Source organism: Magnolia sinica, chromosome 5, assembly GCF_029962835.1.
Source record: "Magnolia sinica isolate HGM2019 chromosome 5, MsV1, whole genome shotgun sequence".
In the NCBI taxonomy this organism is placed as follows: Eukaryota; Viridiplantae; Streptophyta; class Magnoliopsida; order Magnoliales; family Magnoliaceae; genus Magnolia; species Magnolia sinica.
Window position 1 is genome coordinate 108,225,593 of NC_080577.1, and position 22,828 is coordinate 108,248,420.

A 22,828-nucleotide genomic window follows, 5' to 3' on the forward strand; every position below is an offset into this window, starting at 1 on the left:
ACAACGAAAATATGCTCGATCTTCTCATGGAGACCGGCATGTTAGAGTGAAGGCTGCTACCACTCCCATGGATACTTAGCAGAAGCTTCGTCTCCTTACTGATCTAACGATGTATCGACGACTTGTAGGCCGGCTTATTTACTTGGACTATTACTCGCCAGATCTCTCATTTGCGGTGGGGTTGCTCAATTCATGCAAGCTCCTGTACTTCTCATCTCATGCTCTCCGCATACTTCGGTATTTAAAATCATCCGGTCTTGGCCTCTACTTTCAGCATGAGTCATCTTCATCTTTAGGCTATTCCAAGATGCGATTGTGAACAATTAGTACTTTTGATCGCCGCTCTACATCCGGCGACCTTCCTAAGTGGCAATCTTATAACCTGGAAGAGCAAAGCGCGCTTGATTGCGGTCCTCGGCATTAAAGGCATGCATGCGAAATGTGAACTTGTGTGGCTTCACAATCTTCTTGAAGAACCTGGCTATCCTCCTTCGGGTCCTATTCCTCTTCACTGTGACAATCAAGCGGCCATCCATATTGCTCGTAACCCAGTTTTCCACGAGCGAACCAAGCATATTGAGGTTGACTGTCACTTTATTCGGGAGAAAGTCGCTTCTAAGGAAATTGTCACTCCTTTTGTTCGATCTGGGGATCAACTTGCTGATGTTCTTACAAAGTCCTTGAGTCGAGATGCTCTTCATTGTGTTTGTGACAAGTTGGGCATGATCAACATCTATGCTCCAACTTGAGGGGGAGTATAGAGAATGCTAGTATATTGTATTTATTGTGTGTCCTTTTAGTGTAAGTGCATGTGCACACTTCCCTATTCCCCTACAGTGTACTATATGCTTTATCATAATAAAATATTATGTGTTAGGGCAAGCACGCCTAACACATCATCTCTCCCAAACTCTCCTCCTCCTCTCTCAATATTCTCATCTCTTCTTCACATTATCCTCATCAAATCCTTCTCTACTCATCCATGGAGCGTGAGTCAAAGCCTAAGATTAGGCCGAAAGGCGTAGTCGATGGACAACATGTGAATATTCTTGTACAACCCCTTGTTGGTCCCTAGGGACGGAGGAGGCTAGGTTAGCTGAAAGATGTTATAGATGTACCAGGCCAGGTGATTTCTTGGTCCTCCGATGGTATTTATGGATTGAGAGGCACAAAAAGAGGGACACCATTTATTGCTTAAACCACAACAAGAAATGCTAGTGCACTTGCACGTTTTTTAGCTTCAAAGATGTTGCGCATGTTGGCCGTTGCTCAATAGTCATAATCGTTTTGAAGCAAGCAACAACTGAAAAGCCTATTAGGTAAAACCGACTAGCGTGCCTTAATTTATAATTGTTTGGCTTAGAAAGCGAGACCCCCACCCCCATTTCTAGAGAGGGGGTTGGTTTGTGTTTCCCCAGCGGCCAGCTAGTGGCGGCAAAAAACGAACTCGGGTGGGCTGCGCGGTTCCACAAGACCGTTTCTTGTGTTTACAGAAGCAGCAACGCACTAGTGCGCAACAACTTTTCAGCCATCAAGCAATGGTTTAAAGATGTTGCACACGTTGGCATTCATACATTTTTCACAAGCAGTTGGCCTATTCTTGGATAAGCAACAAAAAGACAATCAATCTTTAATGACCACTGACGGGGATAAGAGCTATAGAATTTACTAAAGATCTTCACATCCGAACTGAGACTGGACTACAGTCCACCCTCACTCCAGACACAGAATCGCTTAGCAAACTCTAGGGCACCAGTCTTGGAGGTTCAATCTTTCTGTAAGGAAATCTTCACATGCAACTGGTCCATCAGTGTTCAGTACTCACTTGCAACAAAAACTGCTTGATTGATCATCAAATAGATGCTTATAACAGTACGAGTGCATCTGTTTATCCTTCATCTTTGATTTTGATTCCCTTAGTCAATGATGGTATAATGCGAAGCTTACCTTTACATAGAAAAATGTAAAGTGACATTTATCCAATGTTCTGAGATTTGGTTTGGATTCGATTCACATTTCTATAACTATATGACTGGCTTTTAAAGTAATTTCAGTGTAATTAGCTATGTTGCTTGAATAAACTATTGAGCTTCTAAGATTATAGTTTCCAACATTGTGACCTAGAAAAGTCTCTCATAAATCTTTCATGCACATATAGTTTTATTTTATTATTGCATCTGCCTTGTGGATGGGGGTTTTGTGATGTAATGGATTATAAAAGAGACTGGGTGTTCCTTTCTATTTTCTCTCTTCTAGTCAATAAATGCTGGTTGTCATAGATGCTACTTCCTATGAAGCCTATAATGTGATTCTCTGTGGACAAGATCCTATGGGGAATCAAGTTTCCTCTGTATAGTTTGTTTTTCCCACAAACTATCAAATAATTATATATTGTAAAATGGCTGAGTATAATATCAACCTGAGGATTTTTAATGACTGGTATTTTAATTAACCTAATTCTGCGAGCATGTGCAGATCAGTAGAGTTTACAAGGGAAAGGACCATGCTGAAATTGAGTTCACTGTGAGCATCCCTTTACGCATCAATTAGTTGATTAAAATCTTTCTTCTAAGCAATGATAATTTCTGCCTCTGCTTTTTTCACGAGGTAATCTGAGTATTTTGTTGTTGAAACATTTCCACAGAAGTAATATGATTTCCTCATTTTTAGGTGGGGCCCATACCCGTCGATGATGGATTTGGGAAAGAGATCGTCACTCAAATTTCAAGTAAAATGTCGACCAATAAAACATTTTACACGGATTCTAATGGACGTGATTTTATTAGAAGGGTATGCTTCATACACTCCCCCTTATCGTATTGCATCTTCAATTTAGTTATAGAATTTCCTGTCAATATGTTGTCAAAGGTCACTACAATCATTGTTCCAGGCAATCTTTTTATCTATACTTCCATGCCATGCTGTTGATCTACAATGGGAGTTCTAGGTGTCACTTCTATGCATTTATTTATGCTGGTACTTTTAATTTGTACAAAATCTTATTTGATTTGCAGATTCGGGATTATAGAAAAGATTGGGATCTCCAAGTCAACCAACCTGTTGCGGGAAATTATTACCCTGTAAGCTTCACTTGTAAAGAACATTTATTTATTAGGGTTCTGAACCCATCTTTTTATGGTGAAAACCAATGTTTCTGCAGGATCTGTGCTGGCTATATTCCTCACCCGGTGCATATCTGGGCTGTACTTATTAACCACGGGCTTGATAAGTGGATACCTAAATTTTTTTTATTTTTTATTTTTAAATAATAAATAAAGGAATCAGCTTGAGAACATTTAAATGCATTCAATTTAGGAATAATTAAACCTTGCATTTTTGTTTTTCTTTAAAGATGGTGTTTTTGAAAATAAAGCTTATCTCGAATCCAGTAGTTTAGAAAGCAAAGAGTCTGGACATAGGTGAAACTAAGCTATTAAGTGGAGCCTTGTCTTTTTCTCTGTTTGGTCCCTTTCTCGATGGATTGTTTGGTCCCTTTCTCTTTCTGGTAACTTTGCTTATTTGCTTTTTAGATAGCCCCCCTTTTGTTGAATCTTTTGTTGGCTTGCCAGTCATTCCATTGGAAAATGATTTGAATGCTCAATATGTAATTTTGGAGTATTTTGGCTATTTTGGAGGACAAAGAACGAACATAACATAGTTTTCTCTTTTAGATTAATCTTGGAATTTACATTGAAGACGAGAGCACGGAGCTCTCAATATTGGTTGACCGGTCTGTGGGGGGGTCAAGCATAGTGGATGGGCAAATAGAATTAATGCTCCATAGGTTTGTTTTTTGTTTGGGATTACTTTATTTAGTTCTTCAATTACAGTGTTCTCCTTCAACCCGAGTATTCATGATAATTAGCTTTTCCCAGACAGCATATTTTCTAAGCTCTCTTAGTGTTCCTCTTGTTACATAGGAGGTTGCTTCATGATGATTCAAAAGGTGTTGCAGAGGCGCTGAATGAAACAGTTTGCGTCCTGGATGAATGCACGGGACTAACAGTAAGTGCATCTGACACTTTCTCATTGACAACTCATGAGTGAAGGTTAAATGTGAATTTTTGTGTAACACTAGGGCTTTAGTTTGATGATTTGATGTCTCGTTCTTTATGGATAGTCCGTACCACAACCTTGACTCAGTTGATTGTCGCATCCTTCATGAATAGCCTTTGATACCATGGGTCTTTATTAGGCATCTTTGTGGTTCTTCAACTATTTTTAAACAGTAAACACACTAGCAAGGACATTTCTTTGCAGTACCTATTGTATTAGAAAAAATGAGAAAAATAAAAAGCCTGATAGTTCATGGTACTTGAATTTTGGGACAGAATTCATAGAAACCATATGCTAGATGGTAGAGACTCATGGACAAACTTGTTAAAATCTGTATTGCAATTCATTGAGACTTGGCGTCATGTGAATCGGGATAAAGCTAATACTTGGTTCAACTAATTGGGATAATGCTCCTCTTGCAGCCAGCATTGGAAAATTAGGTCAAACTTAATTAAGAAACCGAATACACCTCATTTGTGAAAAGTGGCAAAAAGAATCAAAAGTAGCCCACATAGAGCTGTACACAAGTTGAGTTAGCTCGGTCAACTTGCTTGACTCGACTCGGAAAAGCTTGACTCACCTCGGCTCAAAACTGGATTCAGAGCGAGTCGAGTTGGTTTTTGGAGCTCGAAAAAATTTCAAGTCAAGTTTGAGCTTGACTCGACTCGGCTCAAACCCCAACTCGAATCTAATCGGCTCGGTGACTCAATCATTTTGAACTTAATGCTGCTCACCGTGTGTTTGATGAAATGCCTCAACAAAGTGTTGTTTCTTGGACTGCCCTCATATCAGGGTATTCTCGAAATGGGCATTGGAGGGAAGATTGAAGAAACAAATCCCCCAAGAAAAAAAAAAAAAAAACTTTACATTGTAGGACTGCCATCATATCTTGATCTTGATGTTGCTCGCTGAGTGTTTGATGAAATGCCTGCAAAGTGTTGTTACTTATTTGCATTTGAAGTGTGGGACATTGAAAATGCAATATGTGTTTGAGAAAATGCGGGCTCGAACTCGGCTTGAGCTAGCCCAAGCTATTGACCGAACCAAGCCAAGTTGGCCAGTTAGGCTCGAGGACCTAGCCGAGCCGAGCTGTGCCAAGTTCGACTTGGTTTAACTCATGTACAACTTTAAGCCTACAGTTCAAAATAGGAAAAAAAAAAAAAAAAAAAGACCCAATAGTTCCTAGGGATCACCACTTATAGTTTCCTTTATGATTGATCCTTGGTGGTGAATAGGGAAGTGCTCTCAAAGAAGGCCATGCGGTTATGCCTAGATGGAATCATCTGTCAAGTGGTTGGTGGAAGCTAAATTTGGACAGCTCTTTGCAAGGTAATCCTGGTCCTAGTGGAATTGATGGCATGTCGAGAGATGAGAATGGAATTATTTATTTATCCTTTTCGTTACCATCAGTTTTATGCATTCTACTGTAGCAAAGGTTTTGGGTGCAGATTTTCTCCAAAAGTTGCTCCAGTCCAATTTTGTGATGGGAGCTCTTTTACATGTTATAAGATCGTGTGCAACATGGTTTCAATGTGTCACGCCCCAAATTCGAAACTCGAGCCCTACTACTTCCCAAGTTTCGAACTCAGGTCACAACAACTTCCCCGCCACTTACCAGACTTCGTGAACGGTTAGCGAACTTCCTGAACACCAAACCCGAACCACGACGGAGGGTTTTTTTTTTTTTTTTGAACGGTTAAATCTAATTGGGTGGTTACACATCATATACATGGTATCAATGCATACATCCAAGAGACGAACCTGTTCAACATATCATACATAAGATGGTGCATGAGCTCAACAATAAGAGAGGAGATGACAAAGCTCTAATAGCTCCTACATGCCCCTACGACTGAACGCATCCCGTGAAAGGTGTGAAAATAATGGTTTGAGCAAACCATGACTCGTGAGTCCACGACGTGCTGGGAGTAAAACACGGCTTATCAAGGTGCTCCCATAAAGACATCTAAAACAACCATAAGCATATTATCAACTAATCAAGTTATCATAGGCGAGCATGTTATTAATCATGTTGTTATAGCCGGTGTTCAAATTGCCAGCAAGAAATCGGTAATATCGTCGATAATATCGGTGTCGCTGGCTTAGCGACACCAAAACCCACTAATTTCGAATCTCTAATAGATATCGATGAGATTTCGCCAATTTTTTTTATTTTTTTATTTTTGGATTTTTCGATAAAATGATGAAATTGTCGACATTTTGGTAATTATCGGCCATAAAATCAACAGCATAAATACTGAAAAATCTAAAAAATGGAAAATACCTTTTTTCCCCTTTCTTTCCTACAGTTGGATTGTAGATCGACGACTCGGTCTTTAAAGACTTCGATTAGAGTAATGAATTTGAAGGATTTTGATGAGATTTTCTTTATCTCACTGGAATTTTCTGTCAAAAATTTCTCCGTTGCTTTGTAAAAAAGAATCGCGTCAAGCTGCTTTCTCAAAAAGAATGGCATTGAAGATGGCGTATAACGGGGTTTAAGGGTTAAACAAGGAAAGGGTTTTTGTTTCCTTTCGTTTACGGAGGAGGGTTTAAACAAAAAAAAAAGGGGGGGGTTTATCTTTCCACAAATTGGGTACCGAGTACTCGGTATGCTTACGCTAAGCGTACCGAATAAATTGTAGGGCCCACTGTGATTTATGTATTTTATCCACTTCATCCATCCATTTTACCAGATAACTTTAGGGCTTGATACCAAAAATGGAGTATATTCAATGCTCAAGTGGACTACACCACATGAAACAATGTGAAATGAATGTCTACCATTGAAAAATACTTACGGACCACAAAAGTTTTGGATCAAGCTGATATTTGGTTTTTCCCTTCATCCATGTTTGTGTTATCTTATGAACAAGTTGGATGACAAATAAACATCACTGTGGGCCTTAGGAGGGTTTCAATGGTGGTATCATTATTCTCACTATTTCTTGTGGTGTGGTCCAATTGAGCCTTGGATATGCTTCAATTTTGGGTTCAACCCCTAAAATAAGCTTGAAAAACAGATGGACAGCATGGATAAACCACATACATTCGCAGTAGGCCCAACAAAGTTTAGTTGTTACGATAAAAGCACACTTAGTACGCAATTCAATTTCTATCTTTCCACTTTTTTTAACACGTAAGCAACTTACAGGTGCGAGATGCGGCAACTTTGTGGGGCCCATCTCAATATATGCATTGTATATCTAGGTCATGCATTCATTTTTCCATGCTATTTTAAGGAATAGGCCGAAAAACAAAGCATATTTAGATCTTAGGTGGACCACACCACAAGAAATAGTGCTCATTAAACACCCACCACTTCCTAGGGCCCACCGTAATGTTTATTTCCCATCCAAGTTGTTCATTAGGTCACACTGACTGGGATGAAGGGAAAACACAAATATCAACTTGATCCAGAACTTTTGTGGCCCACAAAAAATTGTTAACGGTCAATGACCACTGTTTCTTGTGGAATGGTAATTGGTCAATCAAAAAGTTGGATTTGCTTAAATTTTCAGCCCATGTCCTAAAATGACATGAAAAAATAGATGAACTGTATAGATATACAACATATACATTGACATGGGCCTCACTCCCAAGTGCCAACCAACCCGAGGTTGTTGCCGTAGGACGAAAGCCCAAAGGCTTTCACAGGAACTTCCTACGAGGGGAAGCTTGGTGGGATTGTGGTGCCTACCATGATGTTCGTCAAAAATCCACCCCATCCATCTATTTTGTCGGATTATGTTGAGACATGGGCCCAAAATTAAAGCAGATCCAAAACTCGGGTGGGCCGCATGATAGGGAAAAAGTGGGTAGGGAAATGCCTACCGTTGAAATCTCCTTGGACACCACCATGATGTATATAAGCTATAAATTCGATAGGGCTCACCTCGATGTTTGCATTGTATATCCACACTATCCATCTGTTTTTCTAACTTATTTTAAGGCATGGTCTAAAAAATGAGGTAGATACAAATTTCAGGTGGACCACACTACAAGAAATAGTGTCTATTGACCATTACAAACCTCTTGTGAGAGGCTCAATCCAATATTTTTTTTTCGTTTCATCTAGGTCCACGTCCTTATATACAGGTTGGATGGTTAATAAACATTACAATGGACCGTATAAATATTTCAATGGTGGGCGTTCAATGACCACTGTTTCGGCATAGTCCACCTAAAATTTGTATATGCTTCATTTTGGGATCATGCCCTAAAATAAGTTGGCAAAACAAATGAACGACGTGGATATACAAGGCATACATGAACGTGGGCCCTAAGGTCAGTGTCCCACCTACATCACTAGTCTTGGGGTTGTAGGGAAGTCGTGCTCTGATGCATCTAATATGACAGCTAATTCGCGCCCAGATCTAAAGATGTCGGTGGAACTCTGACTGGGGGGGCCCACCTCAATGTATGCGTTGTATGTCTATGTTATCTGTCTCTATCCATTTTGTTATATCATTTTATGGCTTGTAGTACAAAATGAAACAAATCCAAATCTCAGGGAGAGAACATTATCTTAGGGCAACACATGTTTTTAGGCCCCAATTAAATGAAAATTATTATGTATATGTCCTTTTTGTAGTTTTTAAAATTTTTTAATGTGTAAATATGTGTATTTACTCATCTCCTAAAGTTTCATTGAAAATTTCCACTATTTTCCTATGTTTCTCCCTGTTTTCCCGCATTTCTGGTTAGTGGCGATATTATCAACGATAACGATATTGTTTCTTTATCTCTGGCCAACGAAACTTGTAGCGACACCGACAACTCGAACACTGGTTATAGCTAGATATACCATCATGGATGCACGGGTTGCATGGATAAGAAGATTTTCGTAAATGAGTACATTATCATAATCTAACAGGTTTTCATGAGTATGTCATCAATCACACCTATTGTCACTTAAAGATAGATTATCATGAACAAATTTCCACAAATAGATGTACTACCATAGTTTATTGGATGAGCATGTTATCAACGTTAAACATACTACTCAAACAAGTAACCATGAGTCACGAGAGTAGCAAGTCATCATGTACAAGATAGTTAAATTGTATTTTCTAGTATAAGGCTTGCTTTGGAAAAGAAATGACAAAGCCGGCGTGTGGTACAGTCGGGATAGTAGTATGCGGTTTTGCAAGCTGTGAGGTCCATCACAAATGACTTCTATCCAAACCAGTCACATACCTGATTTGGATAGCTAGACTCAATGTGGTAAACTCCTGATCTCAGGTTAGTCCCATACCTAACCGAAATTATAGCCACTGTGAAGGTGCACACAGTGTTCGAAGTATCGGTATAGCTACAAGTTTCGCTGGCCAAGGATATGGAAACAATATCGATATCGCCGATAATATCGTTGATAACCGGAAATGCAGGGAAACATGGGGAAAATGGTGGAATTTTCAGCGAAACTTCAAGAGATGTCAAAATGTACATATTTAGAAATTAAAAAAAAAAAATCAAAAAAAATTACACAAAGAATGCGTACATAACAAGTTTCCATTTAATGGGGCCTTAAAAGCATGTGTTGTTCTAAGAAATCAGCCTGACCATCCCATCCAGCCTATTTAACCATCCAACCTTCCATCCAAACATCCATCAATATTGCAAAATATCAACAACTCAAGATATTTCACTAAGAAATCATCAACAATTGGAAAGGAAATGAAAGATTGTGGTCTCAATATTGCGCATGTTGTGATATCGATAATATTGTGATATTATCGATATTATCAATGACAGATTGAACACTACGTACAACCATGTGGCCATGAAAAAATTGAATTATATATTTTTTTAATAAATAAAATTTTGATGTTATCAATACGTTGGTGATATTATTGAAATATCGTCGATACACTTATGATACAAGCATTAACTAGAATTTACGTAGTCGAAAATATTGGTGATATTGATGCATTGGCAATACAAGCAACACCTAGAATTTACATAGTTGAAAATATTGGCGATTACATTAGCGATATTGATACATTGGCGATACTTAGTTAGACATTGCTAATACCTGGAATTTCTAATACTACCAGCGTTATTGGTATCGCTACCAGTGTTATCGGTATTGTTGAGCTGGAGATAAAGATAATGTCGGAGATATTTTGGTAATATCAGAGATAATTCGAACACTGGGTGCACATGATGATTTGTTGTGCACCACCAGTCCAAGTGGATAGTAGATGAATGAATGCATGAGTCAAATGTTGAACATTCCTCCTCTCTACTAGTACACATCCACACCTCATGATACATCTCCTCAAGAATCACAAACATACCACATATGTGTAATCTAACATCTTCACACAAGTGTAGGATGCATTTCCAAAAAAGCAAAGTCTTGAGCGCATTAACCCCTACCTATCAACCATTGGCTTAACAATTGGGACCCTAATTTCTTTCACCCAACCCGGCCTCAGTAGTCGGAATATCACACACCTTAACCTGGCACACGACAATAGGTAGGCTTGTTACACCTCTTCCCTTCTTAGTCTTGACAGTGGAAAGGACTCTTGCACCCATCTTATTGTGCTCACCCCCACTCAACACACGATAGCAGAAGACCTAATTGACCAATCTTAACGAGTTCATTGGAGGATAGGCGTCTCCAATCTTGGGATCTAAGCCTAGGGTGATAATGATACATTTCTTAAATCTTCTCAAAAATATCAACCACTTGGCCATCCCAGGGCCTCAACACAAGCCATTTCGCCCAACCAGCCATCGCGTGGCCATCATACAAAACATCCACCCATGTAATACATCACCATGAAGGCCCATATTCATAGACCCCTACTCCTCTTGATTTCATCCAGGCATACAGACCAACACGAGGGTCCAAATACTACCATTTGAACATCCAACCATATAATGCATCACGAACTGATAATGTCATAACCATATCCTATCCAAGGACCAACACAAGATCCCTAAATAACTATACGGACCAAAACGAGTGTCCCAAATAACCATACGGACTAACACGAGGGCCCTAAATAACTATACAGACCAACACAAGTGTCCCAAATAATCATACAGACCAACACGAGGGCCCAAACATTGTACATCTCTCTCTCAAATTTTCAGAAAATTTCTATGTGTAGCAGAAGTATAAGTGTAAGAGAGCCCATACTCTTTTATAGAGAATGGGGGCTGAGGTGGCAAGATGATGTGGCAAATTTGGGGGGTCTTATTGGAGCTAAAAGTGAGGTGAAAGGTATTGTATGTTGTGGGTAGTGGATGGATGAGGTAGATGAAATCTAGGCATGCATTGGGTAGTGGATGGGTAAGGATTGTGGGTTATAAGTGATACATGGTGGATGATGAAGTGGAGTGTGTCAATTGATTGTTTGAAGTGATGTGGCACAAAACAAGGCATGCATTAGATGCATGTGTTGGATGAGGTAGCCATGGGTCATGATTAGTTTCTAAGGCATGGGGAGAGGGCTAATGATGGATTTTGGGGTATAACTCATTTTTGTCTCATAGTGCATTTTCTCATATGTGCTAGGTATTTATTTGTCATATGGTGCTTGTCCTATCATAGAAGGTGAGCTTTGGGCCTACATGGGCCCAGTTCTAATGGGCTTAGTACAATAAAGGTTGTTTATGTTATAAGATATGAAATTTGTGTCATGGATTCAACGGGTTGTATCTTACTAATTAAGCGTCAGATTGGCGCACAGTCCATTGCAACCTTAAGGACGATGCGGTCAACATGACAGGGGTTTCGAAGGCATCCGGCACAAATCACTTGGGTGGGGTTGCTAGGTACACAAGGGTGTTGTGTACAATCAATCGACGATGCAGATCAAGGCATGTGTTTCTAAGGATTGGCATCCTACACAATGAGCCATGGAAGTTCAATTATACCTTTTTGTCACCACTAGGACAAACATTCCACTTGTCCGTATTGGAAAAGAGGCAAATGGAGTTGCTAATGCTTTAGCTAGAGGAGAGGTCAATCGGTCTTATTATGTATTGGGAACATGTTCCCTCTTATTGATGTTGCATTTCTCTCTTGTTAAGATAAGTTTCATTACTAGTTAAAAGTTCATACTTTGCTCTTTATCCATTACTTTCATTCGATGGTATTCATATGCTACATTAGTGGAGGTTTAGTCTAGCATGTTAGCTGTTTCATTTATTTATTTATTTGTGTGTGGCTAAAAAGCGTGTCATAATAAGGGAGCCAAACAACAAATGAGAAAAACCTGAGGCAACATTTAAGGAGAAGTAAATATTCCCATTTACTAAAATAGAGGTTTCCTAGCCCATGTGCACCTTTACACAGAACCTGGCAAGTGTGTGGAACATGGGAATGGTGCATGAGGTAGCCCCCACCATGGATATGACCTGGTGTTAATTATGTGTCCACCCACTCTTCAGGGGTGGACTACCTATAAATGAAAGGATAGTAATTTTTCATTTTTCAAAAGTCCACATCCAACATACACATATCCACTCAGATGCCATACATAACTGCTGGGCTGGTACTTTTACTGCTTGGAAAGGTGCATGTGGGACAGGTTGTCTTGGGGCTAATAAACCTTGCTGAAGAAGAATAGTAGAAGAATGGAGTTGACTGGCCTTTTGGAGTTCAATTGCATCATGTTGTTAGAAAGTCAAAGTTGTGGTCATGTGTGCATCAAACACACTTATCTTGCGGTTTTATCCTAACATCTTGTTAATTGTAATTACTTTACCGAAGCATTACCAATGTATAGAGACAGATGGACAATTTTAAAATTTAATGGTTTCTACTACTCTGATAGGTTCAAGGAAAATTTTATCTTAGAATCGATCCCTTGGGGGAGGGTGCTAAGTGGCGTCGGACAGTGGGCCAGGAGATATATTCTCCACTTCTTCTAGCATTCACAGAACAGGTGAAAGACCTCTAGGTTCGCTTGTGTTCACTGTTGTGGGTCTGTCAAACATGGGTGACTGGTTACTATTTCACAGGATGGGGATAGCTGGACAAGTTCTCATGTATCAACTTTCACAGCACTGGATCCCTCATACAGCTTACCTGATAATGTTGCGATGATCACCCTCCAGGTACAGGAGAAGTCTGTTTCACTGCTTCTTTTTTTCTTTAGATTAAAGTCTATTTCATTGTTCTTCATTAACATCACATGGCGTAAGTTAGATTACTGAGAACGTCAATGCTCTTTTTGCCATAGATACTTAGGTGTTTTTTCATTTTTTTCGTTGGGAGAATCAGTTTTTAAAAAATCGGTTGCAAAAGCATGTGGTTGGTCCTCTTATCGTCTCTCCAGCAACTTGGGGTTGGCTATTTAAAAGAAGCCAGTGAGTTTTTAACTCAAGACCTCTGTAAAGGAAGCAAACGCAATAATCATCACACTGTGTGCTGTGAAAAGCATCTGTTGGTAACATGAAACCTTAAGTCTCATAGAAAAAAAAACTAAGTGAATATAGCAGAAAATCAGTCCGAGCATTATGGAACCTCTTTTCATGTTTGCTATCAAGGGTGATAAAAGAAAAGAGAATGAAAGAAAAACATGCATCAAGAATCTCATAAATTTGATTATTTATTGTACCAGAATAACCATATCATATACTACCAACAAAATCATCTGGCTTGCCAATTCAAACCCAATCACCAATCAAGTTCTACAGTTTGATATAATTCATCTGATCTTCAGAAAATTTGTTAGGTTGTGTTACAGTTCTTTATACATGTGAATAATGTCGAAGAAGGTGGTGAAGGCAGCAGAAAGGGCAAGAACTATAGGCTGCCTTGCCCCTTTCTTCCGCAACTCCATCTCCACACACATCCTTCCACCCAACCCCTTTCCACTGCCACAGGCTGCCTTGCATCCACCGCTCGCACTCCCATAGCTGGCTGCATCCCAAACTCTGTTCCAGCAACATATGCCTATTCAATTGCAACTACACCCTTCCACCATCGCCATCTCCAAATCTGGCGCATGTCATTGCTAGATCCAGCACCGTCTTCATCTACTAACCATTTTGCCTACCTTTAAAATGAAATTAAAAAAACTTAATCTGCCCTGTTTTTGCACCTCCGATCATCTTCTCCCTCATAAGATATGCTCATTGGATCTGATCAGCCAAACCGCCTGCCACTGCACAGCTATAATCTTAATCAGAATCTAGGAGTGCTGATCTGAGGCATGACTTGCACCTGCTCTGACCAGTCCCAATCTGCACCTCTTAGATCTGAGATTTGAAGCATGGGCACTATCTATCATTTCTGGCTGAACCCACCGTCATTGTTTTCCCATTATCACTGCTCTTAGCCCACCTAACAAGCATTCCTTCAAAAACCTACAATGGATTGGGAAGAAGATAAAAGGGGCATTGGATCATTTCTTGTTTTGTCTTGTACACAGTGCTCCATGGGTGATTGGGTGCACGAAATATAGTGCACCTTCAGATCGGGCAAGTAATTACTCGATCAAGACCCATCCGACTTCATCCTCAATCTGATTAAAATCCTCCTTTAAATAAATCATCTACCCTTGCCACTTCCAAAACCTATCTTGCAAAAATGAGGCATTTGACGTGTCGTTTAATGTGTATATTTGACATACCTTTGGGCGCTTACTATTCAAAGTATTCTCTTTCAAGAATCTATACACTCCTCTGATCTGTACTTACGACTCGTGGGCTACCAATTAGAACCAACATGATCACTTGTTTACCATTGGAACCTTTTAGAGCCACCCGAAGAGTGGCAGTTGAATCCCGACAACAGGAAGTGTTGTATCCACCGAAAAAGCTATGGTGAAATCTTTCCTTTGTTTTGAATTAACGTTCTCCATGCTTTTGGGGGTGTTAGAGTATAAAATATCTACGTACAACTAAACTTTTGCAGTTGTACATACCATAGATAAAGGTGTGTAAAGAGGGTAACGTAACGGCTGTTACGGCTATTCTATAAGGGTAACGGTGGCCACTGTTGTTCATTATGGGGTCATAACGGCCACAACGGACCTGTCACGGCTCCATAATAGCCCCGTATTGTCTGTTACTGGGCCAATATAGGACTTTTTTTCATATAAGAAGAAGAATAAACCTTAACGGCCGTTACAAGGGCCATAATGGTAACATTGGTAGCTGTTACAACCACTATTACCATATAGAATACCGTGCTATAGACAGGTTATATAGATCGATACATGTATATCTATTAAGATCTCCTACAGATCTTGATGAGGACATCCGAGCACTTATGGCTAGACGATCATCACGTGAGGCCCACAGGGCCCAAGTCGCATTCCTAGCCATCATTGAAGACCCCACACTGGGTAGATGCATGTGAGTTGCTTGTTTGGAGTGTTTAGACCATTGGATTGCCTGGGCTCATAAATTGGCCCATTAGATTGTGCACGTTTGACCTTTGGACCACTCTTGATCGTGGACCACCCCATTGGCCATGATTAGTTTTGATTTATTTGTTTTGAGTAGTTTTTGTCATTTTTTGATTATTCTATGTTTTACTTGAGAATTGAGATAAGGTTTTTTATGATAATTCTTTCCTGAGAGAGGTTTTTTTGTAAAAGTCTCTTTCTTGGACTATAAAAGGTTTGGACCCCTTTTAGGGTTTGATTATGATGAACCATAAATGAAAAGAGTTTCCTCTCCTTTGCTATGTGATTTAACAATTCATCCTACAATGGGATTGATGGTGTGAAGCCATTTGGGGAGTGATTCCCCTAGTTATCCTCGTCTTCTTTCTCTCTCAAGTACTTCTTTTCTCATCTCTCTTTCTTCATCTTCTTCTTCTCTTTTTGTTTTTCTTTTTTTTTTTAATTTTTTAATTTTTTATAATAATTCTAAACCAACCTAGACCTAACCTACATCCAACTAAACCCAAGTTCCAGCCATGAACAGTACCTCGTGAATAGTGTTTGTGCAGACAGCCCCAATCTGTGGCCCCCTTGCTTCGAATCTTTGACTTCCCTCTTCCCTTTGATCCCCTTTACAAAATCCATAAACATAAATCCCAAACCTTAACCCTAATATTTTCGAATCCCAAAATCCCCAATCTCTCCAACCCTAATTCCCAAATCTGAACCTTAATCTGAATTCCCCCAAAATCCTATAACCCTAAACTTAATTTCTCCAATTTTTCCTAACCTATTAACCCTAAACCCTCAAATCCCTATCCCCAAAATCCTAAATCCTCAACTCCCTATATCGAAACCCTAAATTCCTAGTTTGCTAAATACTAAATGTATACATTTCCTAAATCCTAACTCTTAAAACAACCCTAAACATGCAAAACCCTTAGAACTCAAGTGATTCCATGAATGTTCAGATGTAATACCTGTGCTATCTTCTACACAATCCTAATTACTTGATACTTTATAAGAATCACATTGCGGGACTGTTAGGTGTTTTGAACTTTAATATGTTACAAATATGAGTTTCTTTAACTTGTGGTAGTTTAGCGTTATCTTGTCTTTTGATTGTTTTAGTTGATCCGCTATCTAGTTTCAACGCATCATATCAGGTTGGATCATCCTGTCCTGCATTAGATCTCCAACCTATTCTATTTATTCCCATTCTCTATGGAATGAAATGTAACAATATTCTCTACAATATAGTCTGTTGTGAGTAACAAATACGATATATAGCTCTACTTTTTTGCTAGGGTTTTTACGTTCCAGAAACGCAGATCCATTCATTAATTCTAATAGTTTCTCCTTCCACTTCCTGGTTGCCTTTGTGAGAGAAACTGTCAATGTGTTTGTCCTCTGACAGATTGCCATAGGTTCTTAGGAGTTCTAGAGATTCCAAGTCAGTTAGTTATTTGATATTGTGCTAGTGTGATGGTTCATACACATACACTCAAATTTCTGACATGGCATATATCATCATCATCATTACCTTTTCCCAGCTAAGTGGGCCCCGGTACATGTGGTATGCAACTTAAATCAAAATGTTGAAATCCTGGAACCCATTGTGCATAGTTCATAACCCAAAACCAGATTGACTGAGCGATACTAGCCTCTGATTAATTGACATATTATTTGATCGCAAACCATTGACTAGCTCTCATTTTAGCCTTGTAATAGATGTTAACCAATCGGCCAGTTAGAACATTAGTTCAGAATAGTATTTGGTTAGTCGACCCATCTGGAGTGGGGCTCACAGTTTGGATGGTTTGATTTGAATTAAATGCATGCAACGTGTACAATGTCTGAGTGTATGTGTATGAAGCTTCACACTCGACCAGATTTCTTTTAAGTTTTCCCATATAGCTTGTCAGACCAAAATCCAGAACCTTCTTAGGCATACCACTGTTTGGAACTTGCATATCCACTGTGCTTGCCTCTTGAAATTTATAAGATGTTTACCATAAAATTGGAAACTTGGTTCAACTTTGAGGTCTCGGGTCTGATTTCAGAGTACCTCGACAAACAAGAAATGAAGCAATTCATTGATAGAAATTACTAACGAGTTCTACAAGTTGATATGGTCTTTCTCTTTGAATCTCCTTTCTTTTTCTATTACCATTGCTACCTTTTTCTACTGTGGATCTTCTGTTTTTTTATGTTCAACTCGAAGCCACTCTATTCTCTGAACAATTATAAATTTATATTGTGGAGAATGAGAACATGTCCATTGGTTCCTTTGTACTTGAATCCTGTATCATATTAATCATACAGTGTCCAACATTTAATGCTTGAAAGCGTGGAAGCTGCTGGAAAAGCTACTTTTGCTTGCTTCTTTTCCAATTGAATAACCTAGGACTGCCCATCAAGTTGTAGATGTTTTGAAAAATCTGTATCTGTAATGCCACTGCAAATATTTTTGTGATTGACATAGGTACTTAAGATCAAGTGCTCAAAAGAAGCAGAGTACATCAGAATCTTAAATTAAAAGAATTTCACATGTTTGCATGTGGAAGTGTTTGTCAACTTCAAAACTCCTAGATAAAAAGTGCATTTCTGTAACTGGAATGGCAAATGGTATTCAAATCTTTTGCCTGCCAAGTTGCAGTAAATCACATAATATTAGTTTCTATTTTCAAGTAAAATTTTCTCACATGTTGCAACTTATTGCATTCTTGGTGTTCCTTCAGGAGCTTGAAGACGGAAGTGTTCTTCTTCGATTGGCCCATCTATATGAGGTTTTTATCTCTCTTATTTATGCTCAAGCCAAGAGTTGGAAATTTTAGTATCTTCTTCAAGTTTCTCCAAATTTATTTATTTTGGTGACCTTGCAGTTTTTGGGTCTGTTTGGACATACCACTGAGTGAGAATGAAAGGGAGTGTGGCTAGGCAGGGCCACCTTTAATGGCACAGCCTAAAATTGCAGGTGGCAGGGGATGCAAAATGCTATCATCCAAAAAAAGGGTGCCAAATGAGAGTGCAATATTGAAGGGTCGGATCCTTTGCCATTGCATTTACACTTGCGGCTACTGCTAGAGATGGACCAGGGAAAGGGCTGAGCAAAACCAAAAGTTTGATTACTCCCAGTCCCAGCAATTTGATTGGGCCAAATCAAATCTAGGCCTGCCTATTGCCACCCATGTTTGCAGCAGCAGACATGCCATTGTTCACATTAAGCATGCATTCAAATCAGACCTTTAATATATTATTCTGAATCATCTCAATCTTCGTTATTTTCATGAAAATTACTATCACCAATCTTAAGCATAAATCCATCTTCTGGTGCTTGTGTCGAAATTTGCAAGATGGGAGAGGATAAGGATCTTTCAGTGATGGCGAAAGTGGAGCTTAAAAAGATATTCCCAAACAAGAAGGTAAGAATAATGCATTAATGTTACTATGCTGCCAATACGAATGCTAGTGTCCAACACGGACATGACGTGTCAGATATAGTAATATGGTTGAAGCCGACATGCTTATACATCCATACAATCATACAACGGTATTGGAAGATACATCTCTATTATGTATAACATCATTGTTGTCACATGCGCATCACGTATGCCATAATGGCATATGCGATCTGGCAAGTATGCCATGGCATACTTTAATATCAATATGCAATCACATACTACATATGCAATTGCATATTTCCCAACAGTAAATTTATTTATTTATTTTATTTATTTTTTTTCCAGTTTGGTGCACTTTTGTCTATAAATAAGCACTCACATTGGATCCCTACTCTTGCTCCGGTGGTAGACTCCCAGGAGTTTCAACACCCGGTCAAGGGTTCGAGTATCTATAGGTGGTGAAATCCCACTAGCGTGAGTGTGTGGGGGTGTGTGTGCGTGTGTTAAAAAAAAAAAGAAAAAAAAGCACTCACATTCCATCCATTTTCCCTATTCTTTACTCCAAAGCTCTAAATCTTTCATTCGTTCTCTCTTACCCCTCTTTCTCTCTAACTCTAATCTCTCTACAACTATTTCAAGTATGTTTATTTTTTATATTTTGTAAGTTGTGCTTGTTTTTTGTAAATTAAGTTGTAAGTTGTAACTTATGAGTAGTTTCAAGTTATCCATTTATCAATAAAATTTCTATGTTCGAAGTTTTTGATAATTAATTCTCTCTTAATGTAGCTTGGTGATTGTTTTTTTTTTTTTTTTTAAATTTATAGAAATATGATAAGTAATTAAATATATAACATATTGAAATACTCAAAGTACAATGAAATAAGTAAAATAACCCAATCCAATCATGTGTACTAATTAGGCAACTTTTTCCTATTTTTTTAGAATTTTTTCCTTTTGTTTCAAAAAGTGTGTGTGTGTGTGTGTGTGTGTGTGTGTGTGTGTGTAAATATATATGCAATTATGCGATCACATATGCAATTTGACAACATTGTATAACATCAATATGTTTGGGCATTTTGGCCAATACATTAGTCTTCACAATCTTGGTTTAGAGAGGGTAAATTCATCATTAAAAAAACATAGCTGCTTGGCAGAGAGAGGTTGAGATTTTACCACACTAGGGATGGCATAGATTGCACCGTCTTCCTTGGACTTCTTTTAATGTATGTATGCTAGGTTAACCTCCCAACTTCCCAATTAGATGTTGTGTCTAATTAGGAGGACTTTGAGACAAAGGCTCTATGGGAACCACCCTGATGACGAGATGACATCCACTTCGTACATCCGTTAAATCAGCTAAACTTAGGACATCAACCCAAAAATTAGGCAGATAGGGGACTTTAGTAGGCCACAACAAGGGAAACAGTGAGGATGGCCCTCCCACTTTTCCTTTCTCTCTTCCTGAGTAACACCTGTGTAGGGCTGTAGCCCCACCTTTCCCTCCGTCTCTCTCCTCTAAATCTCTCTTCCTTTCCTCTCTATCCCCTCCTCACTCCACGTGCATTATTCCTAGTTAGTCTGTAAATAAATTTAATTTGTACAAGTTCAATTTTTAAATAATTTTGTGTTGAAATTGTGATTTGTTCACCTTCACCAATCACACGTGAGCAAATGTGTAAACCTTCACTTGGACTTATTGGTGAAGGTGCTTGTTGATCAGGACTATACATTCGAAAGGCCACATATCTAGGATAGGCTGCCCAAAAAAAAAAAACACAGATTGATTGCATGAGGCTTTTGTACAGTTCAGATCATCCAATCAATCTGGTTTTCCAGCATTGGCCTGTCGAAGAAGTGGCTGTTATAGTGCGTGATCAGTGTCAATGAGAACCGTTGCCGGATGAGTGCCGGTGAAGGTTTGGAAACTCCATCCGCGTCGTGGAGGTCAACAAATTCCATTTAATAGTACATTTGAACCACGTCACCAAAAATGTTTTTGTCGTGCATGCTCCATGGAAGTTCCATGAACCAACAGCACAAGTGGTGAGCACATCATTGATCTGGTGACCAATGGGGCCAAAATAATGGAGTCATCCTCACCATCCAATCTGAGTTTGGCCTTTTGAATGTGGATCGTGGCTCATTCTGTGCTCAACTTCTTTTAACCTCCATTTCCATCCCAATAATTGGCCAGATGCCATAGTCCAATCGCTTCAGTTTTTGCAGCATGGCCCATTCACTTGATGGCCCACCAAATCAATAGCTTGCCACATTTAAATGTTTAGGATGGTGCATCATGGAACTCCATGAAGCAGGATCCTTACTCATGCCCAAGTGGTAAGACTCACAAGAGTTTCAACACAAGGTCATGGGTTCAAGTACCCATTGTGGTGAAATCCCACCGTGTGGTCTGAGTGCGTGAGCATGTGTGGGGTGTGAGTGCATGTGTTAAAAAAAATGGAACTCCATGAAGCACAGTACATGGGAAAGATCAAAATATAAAAATATAGTTATGTTATGATTTTGTCATAAATCCTCATCAACACATCCGGGATGCGGATTTGACCCATCAATGTGGCAACTTTCTTCTAAAATGAGTTTTTTCTTTACAGAGAAAAGCATGCAAGAGATCCAATTGCCTTTTCGAGAAGAACCATCTAACCATTCCTGTACATTTCTCTTTTCAGATAACCAAACTGACAGAGACGGGACTATCTGCTAATCAAGAAAGGGTGGAAATGGAAAAGAAGAGACTGATTTGGAAAGTAGATGGCCCGCCTGAGGAAGAACCCAATGTGAGGGGGGCGCCTGTTGATCCGTCTACACTGGTAGTGGAGCTGGGACCCATGGAAATCCGCACCTTTGTTATCGTGTTCGATTTTATCAAGATGGTCAATTCTTGAAGGGTAAAAGTTCTATCACATCCATATATGAATCAAGAAGTGCATTCACAGGCCATCTTATGTATCTGGAGCATTTTACGTAACTATATATCTGTTTTGCCATATATCACCCATGTGTGAATTTGTGGTCTTAGGTTTTGGCAGCTTCACCTTCTAAAATGTCGCAGTCATCCATGGTAGTTTGTTTATCCTTTAAACATACAACTACTTTGATGTGCATCGTCCACCGTTCATTGAAATGGCTGTGATCATAAATGTACGTCAATCCAGATCATCCAAATCAAGCAACAATTCGATGGGGCATGCCCCAAAATGCACCCTGGGCAGATGATCCTAACCATCCAATTGGTGGCCATAAAATGGACAATCAGAAATAAATCGGTCCTCCATCCAAATTCAATAGTCATTATCAGCAGTTAAGGTCGTTTGATGATTCTTATGCTGGGATCATCCGCAACAAGCTCATTATTTTGGGGCAGTCTAGATGGATTTAATTGTATGGAATGTGTATTGTTGGTTATGGGCCTTTTAAGAAATGGTGGACATCTTATATGGTAGCAATCTAGTTGTTTTATGGTGGGTTGAATGCTTGAGGGACTGAGATTCTGCTTCTTTCCAGCATAGTTCTAAAATCTGGTACTTGACCTAAAACTCGGCTGACTCGACTCGACTCGGTAAGACAGTGAGGAACTCGATCCACTCATTGACAGAGGGAATCGAACTCTAGACCACCTATGATAGCCGCCACTAATTTATTTAGCCAGTAGAAAATCTCAATTACATATATCAGTTACATATCAGTTATTGCATGAGATTTAATAACTACTTAATATCTTAATTTAATTGTTAAATATTAAGTTGGTAAATGACATAGTTTTGATTGACGAGACAAGGGAAGGTAGATTTATGGTGGAGTGCTTTAAGAATATAAAGTATTTAAAATTGGTCGGGCTAAAATAGAGTCTATGTTGTCCAATTTCAATACCACATGAGTGAAAATGAGGAAGTAGTTAAGATTGCAGACCAGGTTCCAAAATGACCACTTTCGATATCTTGGGTTAATAATTCATGAAAATGGAGAGATTGAAAAGGATATTGCTCATAG

The 22,828-nt window shown here is 39.1% G+C and overlaps 1 protein-coding gene across 2 annotated transcripts in view; it reads left to right on the forward strand.

Moving 5' to 3' along the window:
- The window catches only part of LOC131246631 (alpha-mannosidase At3g26720-like), a 69,389-nt gene extending 47,447 nt beyond the window's left edge, over nt 1–21,942 (forward strand). For both annotated transcript variants that reach the window (XM_058246951.1, XM_058246952.1), the window contains 10 exons: nt 2,476–2,523; nt 2,671–2,790; nt 3,015–3,080; nt 3,672–3,784; nt 3,921–4,005; nt 12,855–12,965; nt 13,042–13,137; nt 18,158–18,205; nt 18,773–18,841; nt 21,508–21,942. In XM_058246951.1, the coding sequence (XP_058102934.1) occupies nt 2,476–2,523; nt 2,671–2,790; nt 3,015–3,080; nt 3,672–3,784; nt 3,921–4,005; nt 12,855–12,965; nt 13,042–13,137; nt 18,158–18,205; nt 18,773–18,841; nt 21,508–21,723 (972 nt within the window). In that variant the 3' untranslated portion in view covers nt 21,724–21,942. The remainder of the gene's footprint in view (nt 1–2,475; nt 2,524–2,670; nt 2,791–3,014; nt 3,081–3,671; nt 3,785–3,920; nt 4,006–12,854; nt 12,966–13,041; nt 13,138–18,157; nt 18,206–18,772; nt 18,842–21,507) is intronic.
- Nucleotides 21,943–22,828: the final 886 nt, after the last annotated feature.